The sequence below is a fragment of the Triticum dicoccoides genome, chromosome 2B (genome assembly GCF_002162155.2).
Source record: "Triticum dicoccoides isolate Atlit2015 ecotype Zavitan chromosome 2B, WEW_v2.0, whole genome shotgun sequence".
In the NCBI taxonomy this organism is placed as follows: domain Eukaryota; kingdom Viridiplantae; phylum Streptophyta; class Magnoliopsida; order Poales; family Poaceae; genus Triticum; species Triticum dicoccoides.
The window spans coordinates 527177862-527195836 of record NC_041383.1 but is presented as its reverse complement, the minus strand read 5'-3'; the positions used below and the strand labels follow the sequence as shown (position 1 = coordinate 527195836).

The following is a 17975-nucleotide window of genomic DNA, read 5'->3' as shown; positions in this document are numbered from 1 at the left end:
CGTGCTTCGCGATGAGGGAGGAGTCATGGGCCGACTCTCCATAGTCGGCCTCTCTGGAGGTCGCCAGTCTTGGAGTCGGCTTATCTCGAAGTCGCCGTCTGGGACTCGGCTTGTCTTGGAGTCGGCTCCTGGGACTCGGCTTGTCTTGGAGTCGGCTCCTTGGACTCGGCCTGAGGGGCGCGGCCTGCCCCGATGTCTTGAAAGATTCTGGGACCCGGGTTAGCCTACCCGTGGCCCATTACTCCGACAGTAAGTAAACCGACTCCAAAACAACTCCAATGGCAATTTTTATCAGTTTTGGAATATTTCAGAATTTTAGGAAGAAAGAAATAGTCTGAAAGGGACACGAGGCCCCCACGAGAGTGGAGGGCGCTCACCCTTACTGGGCGCTCCCCCTGTCTCGTGGACACCTCGTGTGCCTCCCGGACTCCATTTTCTTGCACGTTACGTATTTTGGTCGGTAAAAATTCATTATATAAACTCCCAAAGGTTTTGACCACCGTAGCACGGAAATGTCCTCTGTTTTCATTTCGAACTGTTCCTATTGCAGATTTAGAGCAAGATGTCTTCTCAAGAGTCAGTCGGGGAGAGTCGGGTGTCTCACCCGACACCAGGTCCAGGAGCAAATAGTGATGCTTATTACTTTGGACCATCAACGGAGGACGAGATGGAGGCCGACTTGAAAAGGATAGATGCCATGGAGGAAGATCAAGAAGTTACCTCTCGTCTCCAAGCAGAATTCATGATGGGGGAACTACCTAGCTTGGCTATTCCAAATTCGGTCATCCCTTCCAACTTTAGATTTCTTTCTTATGAAAATATGAAAAAGAGCCTCACTTGTTCTCCAGAAGCTATGCAACATCCTTGGGTAAAGGGAGCTTTGGCCGTTATGGGCAAGCTCCACAAAGAAGTTATGGACCTCAAACAACAAATCAATAAGCTCGAGGAGGAGAATCGCATCCTGAAGGGCATCATTGCCAAGAACATCATAACACCAACCGTGAAGAAGGAGACATAATCACATGGGTATGGGCACTCCCCTTGGCAACTGCCAAGCTTGGGGGAGGTGCCCCGGTATCGTATCACCATCACACTCCTATCTTTACCATTTTATTTAGTTCAATCCTTTTAGTAGTATTTTGATCTAGTAGATTGAAGTTTTGATATCAAGTAGTTTTGAGTTTTGCTTTGTGATCTCTTTATGTAATCGAGTCCATGAGCTATCTATAATAAAGACTAGTGTTGAGTCAAAGGCTTTGCTATGTTGCTATGATCTTGAAGTAGAGAATAAAAGAGTTCATATTCATCTTATGGTTAGTGATGACTTCACACATAGAAAGTATGAGGCATAAAAGTTGTTGAGAGTTGATAAACGTAGTTTTGGTCATCGTTGCAATTAATAGGAAGTGATAAGGAAAGATAGGCTCACATACAAATATATTATCTTGGACATATTTTATGATTGGGAGCACTCATTAAGCATGACATGCTAAAAGAGTTGGCGTTGGACAAGGAAGACAATGTAATGGTTTATGTTTTCTCATATCTCAGTTAAAGTATATTGTCATTGACCTTCCAAACATGTTGAGCTTGCCTTTCCCCCTCATTCTAGCCAAATTCCTTGCACCAAGTAGAGATACTACTTGTGCTTCCAAATATCCTTAAACCCAGTTTTGCCATGAGAGTCCACCATACCTACCTATGGATTGAGTAAGATCCTTCAAGTAAGCTGTCATGTTGCAGGCAATAAAAATTGCTATCTAAATATGTATGACTTATTAATGCAGAGAAAATAAGCTTTATATGATCTTGTTGTGGAAGTAATAAAAGCGACGGACTGCATAATAAAGGTCCACATACAAGGGGAAATATAAAGTGACGTTCTTTTGCATTAAGATTTTGTGCATCCAACCCTAAACGCACATGACAACCTCTGCTTCCCTCTGCGAAGGGCCGATCTTTTACTTTATGTTTTTAATTTATGCTTGAGTCAAGGTGATCCTCACCTTTCCCTTTTTTTCATTTTATCCTTTGGCAAGCTCCTCGTGTTTGAAAGATCATGATACATATATCCAATTGGATGTAAGTTAGCATGCGCTATTATTGTTGACATCACCTAAAGGTGAATATGTTGGGAGGCAACACAATAAGCCCCTATCTTCCTCAGTGTCTGGTTGAAACTCCATAACCACAAGTATTGCGTGAGTGTTAGCAATTGTAGAAGACTACAAGATAGTTGAGTATGTGGACTTGCTGAAAAGCTCTATTGTTGACTCTTTCTGATGTTATGATAAATTGCAATTGCTTCAATGACTGAGATTATAGTTTGTTAGTTCTCAATGAAGTTTTTGAACCATACTTGACATTGTGAATTGATTGTTACTTGAGTATAAGAAATCATATGATAAAATCTATATATGTTGTTGTTATAAGAATGATCATGATGCCCCCATGTCCGTATTTTATTTTTATCGACACCTCTATCTCTAAACATGTGGACATATTTTTCGATTTCGGCTTCCGCTTGAGGACAAGCGAGGTCTAAGCTTGGGGGAGTTGATACGTCCATTTTGCATCATGCTTTTATATCAATATTTATTGCATTATGGGCTGTTATTACACATTATATCTCAATACTTATGGATATTCTCACTTATTCTACAAGGTTTACCATGAAGAGGGGGAATGCCGGCAACTGGAATTCTGGCTAGAAAAGGAGCAAACATTGGAAACCTATTCTGCACTGCTCCAAAAATCCTGAAACTCCACGAAACCTGTTTTTGGAATTAATAAGAATTATTGAGCGGAAGAAATACATCAGGGGGCCCACACCCTGGCCAGGAGGGTGGGGGCGCGCCCACCCCTACTGGGCGCGCCCCTATCTCCTCGGCCCCTTGGTGGCCCCCCGGTGTCCATCTTCTGCTATATGAAGGCTTTTACCCTGGAAAAAATCATGGGCAAGCTTATGGGATGAAACTCCGCCACCACGAGGCGGAACCTTGGCGGAACCAATCTAGAGCTCCGGCAGAGCTGTTCTACCGGGGACAATTCCCTCCGGGAGGGGGAAATCATCACCATCATCATCACCAACAATCCTCTCATCGGGAGGGGGTCAATCTCCATCAACATGTTCACCAGCACCATCTCCTCTCAAAACCCTAGTTCATCTCTTGTATCCAATCTTATATCCAAACAACAAATTGGTACCTGTGGGTTGCTAGTAGTGTTGATTACTCCTTGTAGTTGATGCTAGTTGGTTTACTTGGTGGAAGATCATATGTTCAGATCCTTAATGCATATTATTACTCCTCTGATTATGAACATGAATACGCTTTGTGAGTAGTTACGTTTGTTCCTGAGGACATGGGTGAAGTCTTCCTATTAGTAGTCATGTGAATTTGGTATTCATTCGATATTTTGATGAGATGTATGTTGTCTTTCCTCTAGTGGTGTTATGTGAATGTTGACTACATGACACTACACCATTATTTGGGCCTAGAGGAAGGCATTGGGAAGTAATAAGTAGATGATGGGTTGCTAGAGTGACACAAGCTTAAACCCTAGTTTATGCGTTGCTTCGTTAGGGGCTGATTTGGATCAATATGTTTAATGATGTGGTTAGGTTTACCTTAATACTTCTTTTGTAGTTGCGGACGCTTGCAATAGGGGTTAATCATAAGTGGGATACTTGTCCAAGTAAGGGTAGTACCCAGGCACCGGTCCACCCACATATCAAATTATCCAGTACCGAACGCGAATCATATGAGCGTGATGAAAACTAGCTTGACGATAATTCCCATGTGTCCTCGGGAGCTCCTTTCTCATTATAAGAAATTGTCCAGGCTTATCCTTTGCTACATAAAGGATTGGGCCACCTTGCTGCACTTTATTTACTTTATTTACTTGTTACTCGTTAATATTTATCTTATCACAAAACTATCTAGTACCTACAATTTCAGTGCTTGCAGAGAAAACCTTACTGAAAACCGCTTATCATTTCCTTCTGCTCCTCGTTGGGTTCAACACTCTTACTTACCGAAAGGACTACGATAGACCCCCTACACTTGTGGGTCATCAGCTGGTCATCGACCACCTCCTCCCGACAAGCTCCTTGGTGGCCTCCCCAGTGGTGGCCTTGCCGGCCTCCCCGGCAGGCCCCTTGACGGCCTCTTCAGCGGCGGCCTTGCCAGCCTCTTCGGTGGATCCCTTGGCAGCCTCCTCAGCAGGAATGTTGGCGGCCTCAGCCTTAGCGTCCTTGGTGGTTTCCTCGATCACGGCGTCGACGTCCACCTGGTTTACCAGGGGAGGATCTGGAGACGGAAAAGAAGAGTGAGGTGGGGCCAAAACCAAGGATCAAGATAATGGAGAAAGGAAAAATCATGGCAAAGATGGCAAGGGGTGGTAAACAACTTAACTGCAACAAGGGGAGAGGAAGCATCTCCCTCACCGGCAACATTCGTTGTTGGGATGGGGTCGCCAGCACCTGTGGCCGCCACCTCCTGCTCCATGCGCGTGGGCTCATCGGTGGATGCCCTTGCCGGGGACACCCCTCTGGTTGGCGTGATTGACGGGGGTGGTGTGTCAAGGGTGGCCCTTAGTGGCTCCTCCTGCCGCTGCTCTCGTCTTGTGAATCCGGCAAGGTCAGGAACATGGACACATGCTCCAATGCCCGCCAGCAATAAGTAAGTAGTGGACTTACATTGAGGGCTAGAGTGGGGGCTACACTAGGGGCTGGTCTCCGGGCTGATGAAGATCATCCCCGACGCACGTGGAGTTCTTGTCGGGGGCTCATCACTCGTCGGGGCTCTGGCTCTCTTCGCCACCCTCTGAGCCAGCGTCTCCGTGTCCCTGCAGAAACAAGATAAAGTCAAGATGGAATAATCCAAATGAAAAATAAGAGAATGGATGGGGAAGCAAAGCGCTTACTCATCCTCCTCTTCCTCCTCTGACTGAAAGACCCCAAGGTCATAATCGGCCACTGATATGGTGCCCGTAGGGGAAGGAGAAGGAGACGAGGTCCTTAAGCGCTTGGCTGAAGAAGAGGCGGTGACACATTTGGTCGAGGAGGAAGCGGCGGCTGCAGTTTTCTTCACCGCCTTCGAGGCCGCGCGCCTCGTCTGACGCATGCGTTGCACCTGGGCCCCTTACCGCTGCGTGGCCCTGCCGGAGCGGATGGGCTCGCTGGAGTCAGCCCGTCGGATGATGCATTTCTTCGGGGCTGAAGGCTCGTCCGCCTCGGACGCCTCCTCGACCGCCCCCTCGGCCGTCTCCTCGGCCATCTTTTCAACAAGGGGACCCCCGGCACCGCTGCCACTGGGCCCCCCAGCAGACTCCGCCCATGCGGCAAGCTTTCTCTCCTCTTTGGCCTCCTCAGCCTCGTCCTCCACAGTGCCAAAGCTGCCTGCCTCCTCGAGAAGTGTCGCCTCGTCCAACCTGGAGGCAATGTACTCCATCTCCTTCTTGGTGGTGGGGCAGATAAGCCACGGTTCAGCACGGATGAATCCTTCCAACAAATAGTCGAAGAAATCCTGCACTATCTCTGCTTATGGCTCAACCCAGAACGGGTCAAGGCCGTGCGCGTTGAATGCCGGCATCATAGCGATGATGGCGGTCAGGCAAGAGTTATTGCTCAGCGGGACCACCCCCGCTGGCAACTTGAATGGCTTGTCCACCTTGCCGGTCTTGGCGGCCTTGCCGGACTTCTCGGCCTCGCCGGCCTCATCAACCTTGAGCTGAAAGAGCCGCTGGAAGAGATGCGCGTGCTCGATCACAGTGAAATTGAAATTCAAGCTGGGGAGAAGCCTCATGATATCGGCCGCGTTATTGTAGTCCCAGGCCGGCCTCCCCTTGTTGTGAAGAGGAGCGATGTGGCGGCGGGTGAAGTCGGCCCCGATCATCTCGAGCGTGAGCCCAGTTGCAGTGAGGCAGTGGATCCTGGTGATGGCAGTCATGAGCTTCTAGTCATTGGCATCGAGCTTGCTCCAATCATCGTCGCGGACCGGCGGCTTCTCACGGACCTGGCAGAACTCCTGCGAATCTTTCTCCTCGATCCAGCACCACCAGCCCCGCCATTCATCCCACTTGTCCTTTGTGAAGCCCTGCGGATACACGCCCTTGCTATGGGCCCTTGGGATCCAAGTGACGCAACCGGTGATGGCGCCCCCCGTCTGGATGCGGGGGACGAAGTAATGGCAGAAGAGCGCCGTATTGGGGTGCACCCCGACAAAGCCCTCACAGAGGTTGGCGAAGAAGGCCATGCACGCTATGGCATTCGACATAAAATCCAAGAGGTGGAAGCCGTAGGTGTGCATGATGTCATTGAAGAAGTCGGAGAACGGGGGGTAGAGCCCGCAGGAGAAATAATCAACAAAGAAAGGATATCTGCCTGACCCGGGCTTGGTGAAGCGAGCAGGGATGATCTTCGTGGCAGGATGCCCCGACGTCTCCCTCCCACACAGGGGCTTGAACTTCTCCCTGAGGGCGAGCGCGTCGACCGTCAAGACGAAGAGGGCAAACTTCTTTCGCAGCTTCACCAGCTCGCTCTCCGGCATCTCCTTCCCCGCGGCGGCATTGACCACTCCCTTGCCCTTGCTTGCTTTGGGCGCCATGGCGACTGAAAAGAGGCGAGGAATCGATAAGCAATGGAAGCATGGCGGCGGCAAGCAGAGGCGTGAGGCTCTGGTTTTCTCTCAAGGAAGAAGAAGGGGAACAACGGTTCCTAGATTGGGAAGGGTGTAGGGGGTAATGAGCGGCGCCCCTGCAGATTCCTCTTTTATGGGGAAGGCACGTGTTGCCCTTTTTACAATTAACTGCGAAGTGACGCAGGCATGCTACGACCGCCCCATGCATGATCCCCACGTCACACGTTCAACACGGATCATGGGGAAGCGCGACTGGCGAAGAGATCGTGGAACATAAGTCCCTGCCACGCGTGTCCGCGCACTGCCTTGGGCCTGACCCAACTACGCCTTGCACTCACGTGTGGCCCAGGCCCGGGGGCTCCTGTCGGTGTACAGAAATAAGGGTTCTTTCTATACCCCTTACTTGTGCACGGGCAGTCGTAGCCACGTCTGTGGCCGGGCCCGGCAGGACAGCAGAAGACAGAACACAAGACTGCCAAGACAACACTCAGTACAGAGAACAAGGAGCAGAAGACAAGTTTTACCTCCCCTAGCAACATCCTTGCCGGGGCGGCTTGCGTCTTGCCGGGGCAACCTACGCAGCACCAGCAAGCCCATCACCCTTGAGGCTGAGAGTTCTGACACCATCGACAATGTTAAGACCAAGATTTGGGAACGCATGCGTGGTAGCATACGGATCTTCATGAAGATTGATGGCCTGCGGGTCCACGTGGGACCAGAAGATGAAGACCCCCGGCAAGACCCTTGCCGGGGACGACGCCGAGGCCCCCGACAAGTCTTGCCGGGACGATTGCTGGGCCACGGCCAGGCCCGCGCCCGACAGGAATCCGCCACCTCACCACCACTCCAGTGCGATGACCAGTGCGCCAACTAAGCAGGCGCCTGCGTGGCGGCTTGCAGATTTTCGCGGAGGCTCTACCACCGTGCCAACACAGCAGCCAGCTAGCCAGCGTGGCACTGCATGCCTCGTCAGCCTGGACGTGTGTCAAGGCGAGGAGGGGCGGTGACGGACGGGACGGCTTCTATTACCGTCCCCGATAAAGTAAGAGGGCACGTAGGCAACGCATTAAATGCGTTTGTCCTACGGTGCCGAGCGATAAACTCAGACATTGTAGCTTGCTTTCCACCTCCTGTGTGCCACTGTGGCGACCCCTTTTACGTATAAAAGGAGGCCCAAGGCGTACTGAGAGAGGATTCAGACTTTTTGGACTGTGCATGCATCGCAGGTAGTTCAAAAGCTCAAGAACACATATATCCAGACAAGCAGGACTAGGGTATCACGCATCTTTGCGGCCCGAACCTGGGTAAAAATCCCCTTGTGCTGACTGCTAGACCTGCTGTTCATGCAGGTACTCTCACCGCCGAATGTAGAAGGGATTCCTGTGATCCCATAGGTGTTCGTTTCCCCCAACAACCTCCTATTCCGCTTCTCGGTTATGCGTGCGACTCCACCGGCTCCGCCTTGTAGGCAACCAAAGCTGCCTCCGCTTGAAGGCGCACACACAAATCTCGTTTTGGTTGTGAACCATGGAGGCAGATATGGCTTCTGTTTAGGCGGGTGAGGCCACCTAAACGATTTCGCTGGCAAAATGAGGTTGCGCTGCCATGTGGCCAGGCGGGGGTCACACACCATGATCCACCGGCCCCGGCAGATCCTAGCGCCATCTTAGTGAAGGCAATGGATTCCCGCTGGATCGATGAAGACCGCGGGCGGACTCACTCCTCTGGGAGCATCGGAGAGTAGTGCGGACGACCATCTGCTCCTCTGAACTGCAAGGTATGAGCTCCTAGTCCTCGGATCTGGAAATCTTAGAGTCGGATCCCGTGCCCGTCATGAAGGAGTACGTCAGAGAGGAGTTTGGGTACTGTGGAAGGCGCGTGGAGTGGAGTGAAATGCAGCTAGGGTTTCGTCCGGAGTATGGATAGGGTTAAATATATGTGAGGTCGGATGATCACAATGGACCGGATCCGACGCGGCGGACGCATCCGGCATATATCTGCCTCAGATATGAGCGCGTTTAGGGAGTGCCCGTCAGTCTAGATGTGAGTAAATTGCTGAAAGCCACCACATTTGTGGCTGAGATACTACAAAACCACCGCTTTTGTCCAAAGTCACAAAAAACCACCAACTCTGTGGCAAGTGAATAACAAATCGCACTAATTCGAAACTAAGCGCGTCTAATAGCAAAACTGACGGGTGGGACCCATCTATCCGAGCTGACGTGGCGAAGACTAGTCCTAGTCAATGGTTGACATGATGAGATGGACGGGGGGTCCCACCTGTCAGTCACACCTCCTCTCTTCTCTCCTTCTTCCTCCCCACATATCTCTCTCCCTCACTACCAATAGCGCCGCCCCTCCCCGCCGCCTGACACCGCCCCTCTCAGAACGCCTCCCCACCGCTGGGCGCCGGCCGAATCTAGTGCGCCGTAGTCATCTACGCCCGCCGCCCCTCCCCGCACACAGTCCCCTCCCTGTTCGCCCCCGGGCTCGCAACGGCGACCACACCAGCGCCGGGCGGAGGGGGCTCAGATCGAGCTCGAGCTCGGCTCTGGAAGCCCCGCCGCACTGTCCATGGCCAGATCAGGCGACCCTGGAGCCCCGCCTGCCCTATCGTTTGCGACCTCCTCCACAGATGCGTGGCGGCACCGCCTGTGCGGGAGCGGGGCGGTGGCGCTGCAGGCGCGGACTCGGGATGGCGGCGGCCGGGGGCGACGAGACTGCAGGCGCTGTGAGGGGCGGCGACGGCACAGGTGTAAGTGTGGGGCAGCGGCGCTCCAGGCGGACGTGGGATGGCGGCGGGCGCGTGGCGGCGGCGCTGGAGGCGCATGCGCGGGGCAGATGCGTTACAGGCGCGGGGCAGCGGCGTTGTGGGATGGGGCGGGGCTTGCCGGCGGGCGCACCTCCTTGAGCTCGGCCTCCAGCCGCCGGTGGAGTTCTTTGTTTGAGCCGGCCGCCGGTGGAGTTGATGAGAAGGCGACGGAGAGAAGTTTGAGGAGGAAGAAGAAGGTGTTAGACAGACAAGTGGGACCCCTGTCCACCTCAGCTAGTCAAACATTGACTAAGATTAGTCTTCGCCACATCAGCCCAGATATATGGGTCCCGCCCATCAGTTTTGCTATTAACGCGGCTTAGTTTCGAATCAGTGCGATTTGTTATTCACTTGCCACAGAGTTGGTGGTTTTTTGTAACTTTGGACAAAAGTGATGGTTTTGGAGTATCTCAGCCACAAATGTGGTGGTTTTCAGCAATTTACTCTCTAGATGTTAAATTTGCGTCGGCGGAGGGACCGGGCTGCCCGGCGGGACGTTTGGGCGGATACGAGGTCCGTTGTAGATACTCTGAAACTTTGATGAGGTTCCCAGATCACCGGGAGGCTCTACCTCTCACTTGTCGGTGGGCAAGTCTGCCTGCCCCGTCCACCACCAACATCGTCCCGCGTCATCGCGCACGCACGGGAGGCAGCAATGGCACGCCACCCGTTCGGGCGTGCCCCACGCGGCCCAATTGTTGAGCTTATCCATGCGATTCATATTGGCGATGACGAGGCTGCAGCTCGCGGTCGCTGTCGCCGTGGCGCCCGGTCCTCCGGGTTCCTGTTCCACTTCCACAGCAGTTCGACGACCCCCGCGCCATATCTCGCGCTGCCGGGGCCTCCTTCCAGGCGCAATGTCGGTCGTCGCCGCTGCCGCCTCCATTCACCCCAGCGCCACCGCCGACGGGTCCCCGCCGCAGATGGCGACGACGCGTCTCGAGCGCGGGTCCCTGCTGGTCGGCGGGCGCGAGCTCCTCTCCCAGTGCCCGCCCGAGGTCACCCTACGCGCGGCCGTCGCTGACGCCGCCCCGGGCGCCGCGTTCCTCGGCGCCAGCGCGGCGGCGCCGTCCAGCCGCCACGTCTTCTCCCTCGGCACCATCCCCAAGTAGGTGGTCACCTAAGGCTTGTTATGCTTGCGCAGCGCGCGCGTCGGTCCGAGATACTAATGCTCGTGGTGGTTGCTGTGCAGAGGATGGAGGTGGCTGTCGCTGTTCAAGTTGAAGATCTGGTGGATGGCCCCGAAGACGGGCGCGGACGCGGCGGGCGTGCCGGCGGAGACGCAGATGCTGCTTCTGGAGAAGAGGGGGAACGGGGCCGAGGACGCGGGGTACGCTCTGATGCTGCCAGCCCTCCATGGGGATTTCCGGGCTAGCCTCCAAGGGAGTCCCGAGAATGAGCTCCAATTCTGCTTCGAGAGTGGTAGGCAGACTTCACCTTGACTTATGAATGTTATGGTGCTTGGCTCAAATTGTGCGATGCTTGGAATCTTAGTGGAATGGTCGACTCTTTGCTAGGTGATCCTGATGTGCAGACGAAGGACGCTGTTGATGCGGTATTCGTCAACTCAGGGAATAATCCTTTCAAGCTTATTAAGGAATCAATCAAGTAATGCCATACTCAAAGAGTACTATATTACGACTACAACGGCATGGATTTTATTTGTTCTATGTGGAAGTGGCTCACTTGCATCTTCTGTAGGGTACTGTCCAAGATCAAAGGAACTTTCAGTCATATAGAGAGCAAGGAGGTATATATATAAGCAGGTTTTACACTTTTATCACCTAATAATTAGACTAAGGTTGTTGATCTTGGACATATCTCAATTTATTTGATTGTGACAAGTCTTTTGTAAATTTGCTACAAATGTCAGACCCCTGCAAACTTAGACTGGTTTGGATGGTGCACTTGGGATGCATTTTATAAAGCTGTCAACCCAGTAGGGATTGAAGAGGGCCTTCAAAGGTATACAAGAATTGAGTTGATCTTTGATTTGCAGGTGTTCATTATGTAATTTGCCGCACCCTTCATTTTTATTTTTTTCCTGAATACACCTCCTTCATTTGATAATTGCCATTTACTGATGATGCTGTCCCTGTAAAATAGTTTGCGTGAAGGAGGCGCACCACCAAGGTTTCTGATTATAGATGATGGTTGGCAAGAAATAGTTAACGAATTCAAGGAAGTGGATGGAGCTCTTGTTGAAGAGACTGTGTATGTATATCAGCCTTTGCTAATACATACAAAAAAGAGTGTGTGCTACGTCTGATTTTCATCTTAACATTGCCAGGTTTGCAGAGAGGCTGGTTGATCTGAAGGAGAATGACAAGTTCAGGGGAGAAGCCTGCAAGAATCTGGGAGATCTTGTCAAGAAAATCAAAGAGACACATGGAGTCAAGTACTTGATTCTTATTGCAATACTTTACTATATGCCTAATACTCCCTCCGTCCGGAATTACTTGTCATCAAAATGGATGAAAATGGATGTATCTACAACTAAAATACATCTAGATACATCCATTTCAATGACAAGTATTTCCAGACGGAGGGAGTATATAAGTAAAGGTCATCTTCTACTGAGCAAAATGTTGCATGTGAAATTTCAGGTACGTCTACGCATGGCATGCTTTACTTGGGTATTGGGGAGGTGTCTGTACATCATCGGACGTGATGGAGAAGTACAATCCAAAACTAGTTTACCCCGTCCAGTCTCCTGGTGATGTTGCAAATTTGAGGGATGTAGCCATGGACAGCTTGGAGAAATATGGAGTTGGTATCATTGATCCTGAGAAGATATATGAATTCTACAATGATCAGCACAGTTACCTTTCTAGTGTGGGTGTGGATGGTGTGAAGGTAGATGTGCAAAATGTGATGGAGACTCTCGGGCATGGCTTCGGTGGTCGTGTTGCATTAACTCGAAAGTATCAACATGCTCTTGAGGAATCTATTGCTCGGAACTTCAAAGGAAATAATCTAATATGCTGCATGAGTCACAGTTCAGACCACATCTATAGGTAAATAATCCAGTTGTGAACATTATGAGCTATGTACATAGAATCTGACATGACCCTTCACTGTTTGTAGTGCCTTGAAGAGTGCAGTTGCTAGAGCATCAGAAGATTTCATGCCACGGGAACCAACACTGCAAACTCTGCACATTGCTAATGTAGCATTCAATAGCCTTTTATTGGGAGAAATTTTCATCCCGGACTGGGATATGTTCCAAGTGAGTTTATTGTGCACCCTTTAGTTTGATCAGCCACATTTCTGTACTTTAGTGTCAGCTAATTTTCTCTCTTTCTTTCTGATGTAAAGAGCAAGCATGAAACAGCGGAATTTCATGGAGCAGCTAGAGCTCTAAGTGGAGGTGGTGTTTATGTCAGGTGATTTTATAGCGCATTTTCTTCAGGTGTGGTGTTTGATTTTAACCAAATCGTGCTTGCTGTATAAATTTCTCCCCGTATTGATATGCAGTGACAAACCAGGAGTGCACGATTTCAATGTTCTGAAAAAGCTTGTTCTATCAGATGGCTCGATTCTAAGAGCAAGGTATGCTGGTCGTCCTACCCGCGATTGCCTGTTCAATGACCCAGTCATGGATGGTAAAAGGTATACACACACCAATTTAGCTTATCGTCTGTCCGCTGCTAATCTATTTGACGAAGAATACTAATTCATTAACTCTTGGGCAGTCTGCTGAAAATATGGAACCTGAACAATTTGTCTGCTGCTGTCGGAGTATTCAATTGTCAGGGAGCTGGAAACTGGACTTGGTTAGTCGAAGAAATTTCACATGTTCCCACCGCCGTTAACATAACCGGTCAGCTCTCGCCATCAGATGTAGAGTCTCTCGAGGAGATTGTTGGTGATGATTGGAATGGAGAGACTGCAGTATATGCTTTCAATTCATGTAATTTTTCTTTAGCTACTCATTTCTTATTTGCAATTGTGTCTTATCCATTGTACAGCCAACATCATAGTTAACTTTTGTATTGCAGGTTCTCTTTCAAGGCTCCAGAAGCACCAAAGTTTGGAGCTGTCATTGGTCACTATGACATGTGAGATCTATACCATATCACCGATACAGGTCAGATTTCTCTCCACCCCATGCTTACGTTTGTTGAGCCTAGTTTGCTTCATATTCTTACAGAAACATTCATTTTTGCACCAGGTTTACGGTGGGGCTGTTCGGTTCGCACCACTTGGACTGCTCAACATGTTCAACTCCGGTGGCGCACTCGACAGTATCACAGGCACAGTTGATTCTTCGGCTACGACAGTTCAGATCAAATGCCGAGGGCCAGGACGTTTTGGGGCGTATTCATCTGCTAGGCCGGCACTCTGCAGAGTTGATGCGCATGAAGTAGAGTTCAGTCATTCTGATGATGGCTTGCTGGCATTTGATCTCTCAGATGGATCTTCCCACAGCAGCCTCTGGAACATCGAGATTCTCTACACAGCCTCCTGAACACCTGAACCTGTATGTGACCTTGATGTCTCTTGTTGCAATTTCTGCTCTGCGCCATTCATTTATTGGAAACCAACTACTGATGTTTACACCGTGGTGGTTTCTCCGTAATTGCTGCCTCCCAGCTTCAGAAATAATTCCTCTGCTCACCGGATTTAGAAGTATGTTCTTTCTTACCATGTCGCGTCGTGTTTTCGTGTGCGTATGCGTGTGTGTTTTCTGTGTCGTTATGGCTGTTATTTTCTGTTGGACACAACTCCATATTAGAGATTTATGTAGATCACTTTTTATGAGATTATTTGGTCGAATGAACGGACGGATTTTGCAAGATTGGGGCCATCGTGCTCCAGTGCCCCAGCATTCATTCAGTTACCTGAATTCTGAAGGATATTACTCCAGTTCTAGAGCAGCTTCTCTCGTCCATCTCGGCGCCTTTGCAGCTACAACGGATGCGTGCACCTATACAATTATATATGTCGGTCCTACCGGTACCGATCAAAGCGAGCGAATCTTCGAGCTCACGAGTTTCACAGGCAGCTCCGCGAGCATGCTATTGGCGGCGACGCTCCTCGTGCTGCTCACCAGCTTGAACCACTGGCTCTCCGGGTCGCAGCTGTTGTCCGCGCTCAGGCACCGGCATGGGCTGGTGACCACGCTCTGGCCGTCCGCGCCGACATCTAGGCAGAGCATGCCGCCGCCGCTGCCGGAGCCCGACGACGACGAAGACGACGCATTGACGGCGACGTGCAGCTTGGAGTCCGACACGAGGCGCCACCGGGACATGTCGTCGTCGCACGGCGTGCCGAGGAGCACGGGCTGGCCGGCGCCCTGCGCGTGGAGGCACATCAGCGGGCTGTCACGCAGCGCCAGCCGCCCCTGCTGCGGCGCGTACTCCCACGCCTCCGTGTCGGCGCACGCGCCCAGCTCCAGCGGCTGCGCCCGTGACCGCCGCAGCACGCACAGCCCCGTCGCCGGGTGGAACAGCACTGTGTACGGCTCCGCCTCCGCGTAGCCAGGCCCTGCAAACACGCACACCAACACCGTGAAATTAGTCGCAAGCTCACAGGCCGGCCGGGCAAGACGAACAGAGCAGACCGCGGCGGGCGCGAACCTCTGAGCGGGCGCTGCAGGGGCTGGACCCTGCGGAGCGCGGTGTCGTTGCGCGGCCTGGACCAGGCCCTGTCGAGCACGCCGTAGACCTCGTCGAGGTCCAGCACGCCCTGCCGGAGGTAGTAGCTCCCCTGCAGCGTCCAGAGCGCCCAGTCGAGGTCGAGGTCGGCGGCGACGGCGGCGGCGCAGCCGTAGTAGCGGTTGTCGTTGGCGTTGCCGCCGCGGTTGTCGACGCCGAACTCGCTGAGGAAGACCGGCCAGCCCTGGTCGAGCAGGTAGAGCGCGCGGCGGGACACGCTGGCCCCGATCCGCGCGCACACCTCGTTGGGGTTGCCCGCCGCCCACTCCTGGCCGTTGGAGAAGCTGTACCAGTGCACCTCGAACGCCGCCTTCCGGGCGAAGCTGAGGCTCACCTGCCGCGAGTTGAGGAACGCCAGGTCGTTGTCGAAGCTGAGGCCGGAGAGGATCACCAGCACCCGCGGGTTCGCCGCGTGCACCGCCTCCGCGCCGCGCTGCATGTACCTGCGTTCGTGCGCCGCGTGCGTGCATTGTCAGTGACTCCGTGTCAACCCAGCTCAGCTGCATGTGCCATGACACTATGACGGGGCGGGCGCCATGTGTGGGAGTACTAGGCTTTGTCCCTTTTGCTCGAGGCATTGAAAGCTCATGCCTCCGGAGCAGACGAAGGACTACTGGTGGTTCACTGAAAGACTGATGCTGTCTGTTGGACGGCTATCCTATCACTTGCAGTAAATGCCATTACTGTCTCTCACATGCTGTGCAGGAGCAGCAGTTGGAGATGTAGGGCTTGTTTGGATTGCATCCATCCCGTGCCATGCCAATATATTGGCGTTGACTGGGAGGCTGTGTCGTTTTTGGATGGGAACCAAAACATTGGCAAGCCCACGACGCCTCAGCCTTCTATCTGTACTGTATGCGCCCAGTTGTTGGCGAAACGCGGGCGGCCGAATTGGTCGCCAATTTTTTGGCTCGCCAACGACGCCCATGATTTGGCAGGGTAGTCCTGGGCAGAAACCAAACAGGCTCGTAAAGCCAGCGGCCAACTACTACTAGGTTGTTCAGGCTCATTTACTCGCCCAGGACATGCACATGAACAAAATCTCAATGTCGTTGGTGGCTCAACGCGCATTGCCACACGCACTTGAGACTTTTATCATCACCGACATGGTCGACATTAGGAATAGGATCGTCAGTTCAACAGTGTTTACTGGTAGTGATAATAATTTTGGTTTGGTTTTAGTGATCAATCTAATCAGGGTAGGAGAAAAACACTTACTTGTACCAGTCGTTTGAGTTCTGCCTGGGGCCTCGGAGCTCGTTCCTGAGGCTCATGCCGACGACGTGGGGGACGCCGGCGAACATGGTGGCCATCTTGGTGAGGCCGTCGACCCAGACGTCCGGCTCGAAGTAGCCGTCGCCGAAGAACCCGTTGCCGTCCGAGTTGTCGCAGCACCACCCCGGCTTGCTCACGTGGTTGTCCAGGATCACCATGACGTTGTTCTCGCCGAGGCTGCTCACCACGGCCTGTATGTATGCCATGCACACATCAACAGTTTGACACAAACACAAATTACGCAAAGCAAGTGCACCATATACACCAAGAGGATTCACCAGCTTACCTTGAACGCGTCGATGAGCTTGAGGTCGACGACGGCGGGGTTGTTGGCCCTGATGCCGGCGAGCGACTCGGTGAGGTTGAGCCTCTGGAAGGACTGCTCGACGGTGAGGGACGAGTAGGAGGCGTTGGTCACCAGGAACGTGGGCCAGGTGAGCCTGACGCAGTTGAACCCCATGGCGGCGACGTCCCCGGCGATGGCGCCCACGGGCCGCTTGCCTAGCCCCTCCGCCAGCATCGGCTCCAAGTGCGACGGCCAGTTCACGCACGCCAGCTTCACCCGGTCGCCGGCCTCGTTCACCACCCACCGGGACGCCGTCGACAGCGTCACGGCCGCCGCCGGAGCATGGTGAAGCGTGCAATGCCACGCAAAGCCGAGAGCCAGCCACGCCGCGAGGAGAGGAGAACGCCTCACCCTCCCCATCGTCGCCATGGCGATGGAGGCCGGGATGGCACGGAGGGCGGGTGGGTGTATATATAATCCCACACGGTACGTGGTGCAAGCTAGGTTGGCTTCGTCATGGGCCTGTGGAAGGAGGGCGGGGCTTCAAAGGAATAACTTGGTGGTGACATCTGAGACGGGTCTTGACATGTGTGAAGGAAGGGCTTCAAGAGGGTGACTAGCGCTTGCCGATGTTTCAAGAATGCAACAACTATTTTATAGTGCTTGAAGGAACTGCAACGAGATCAGTGCTGTACTGCTCCTAATTCGCAACCCGGCTGAAAAGAAGGAAATAAAGAATATGGAGGTCGGTAGAGAGTTGGAGAAAAATGGCCACCTAACTCCTGCAGTTTATATATGTTTTGGGATGCCTAATGTCGAGCGGTGCTTGTGTCGGGTAACATGTACTTTGCCCGACAGTTGATTTATGCGTGGGTTTTGGAAGGAAGCACCCGGGAGGACATTTCATATCTTACGTCAAGAAAAACATACAGTGTTGGATGATTGACGCTTTTGGCTTCTTATTCATGCGGATTATTCTTTTAGTGCGACACAACATTCTTAGTGAGGTGTATGTGGTGACTTTCTCGATTTTGAAGCTCCGCAACGCGATCCGGCCTTCGGAAGGCGATATGTGAGTGCATGTGTGTGGTGTTGTCAGTACGTTTGGCTTCTTATTAATAATGATTTTTTTAATGAGAGGCAACACCCCCCATCGATAACGAGAATCTGCAATGACTTTCTCAACCTTGAAGCTATGCAACTTCGATCCGGTCTTCCATAGGTGATATGTGAGTGCATGTGGGTGATGTTGTTAGTGCTTGTCCAATGGCGGAGCTTTCAGTGGGATTGTGTGTGTGTGT

General features: G+C 52.2%; 2 protein-coding genes across 2 annotated transcripts; one reads left to right on the top strand and one right to left on the bottom strand.

The window, feature by feature from the left end:
• The first annotated feature begins 10201 nt into the window (after positions 1–10201).
• Positions 10202–14217, top strand: LOC119364637 (probable galactinol--sucrose galactosyltransferase 2). The gene is made up of 14 exons (XM_037630122.1): positions 10202–10561; positions 10646–10875; positions 10971–11061; positions 11155–11203; positions 11327–11418; positions 11560–11667; positions 11744–11851; positions 12060–12470; positions 12541–12682; positions 12772–12839; positions 12931–13065; positions 13149–13366; positions 13455–13543; positions 13628–14217. Exons 1-14 carry the CDS (start codon positions 10311–10313, stop codon positions 13922–13924), a joined length of 2289 nt encoding a protein of 762 aa, XP_037486019.1. The 5' UTR covers positions 10202–10310; the 3' UTR covers positions 13925–14217.
• An 81-nt stretch (positions 14218–14298) lies between these two features.
• Positions 14299–17331, bottom strand: LOC119364638 (glycosyl hydrolase 5 family protein-like). Its single transcript, XM_037630123.1, has 4 exons — positions 16675–17331; positions 16332–16579; positions 15036–15556; positions 14299–14943 (listed from the first exon to the last, which is right to left on the bottom strand). The coding sequence occupies exons 1-4, from the start codon at positions 17101–17103 to the stop codon at positions 14420–14422; spliced, it is 1722 nt and encodes a 573-aa protein (XP_037486020.1). The 5' UTR covers positions 17104–17331; the 3' UTR covers positions 14299–14419.
• Between the last annotated feature and the right edge of the window lie 644 nt (positions 17332–17975).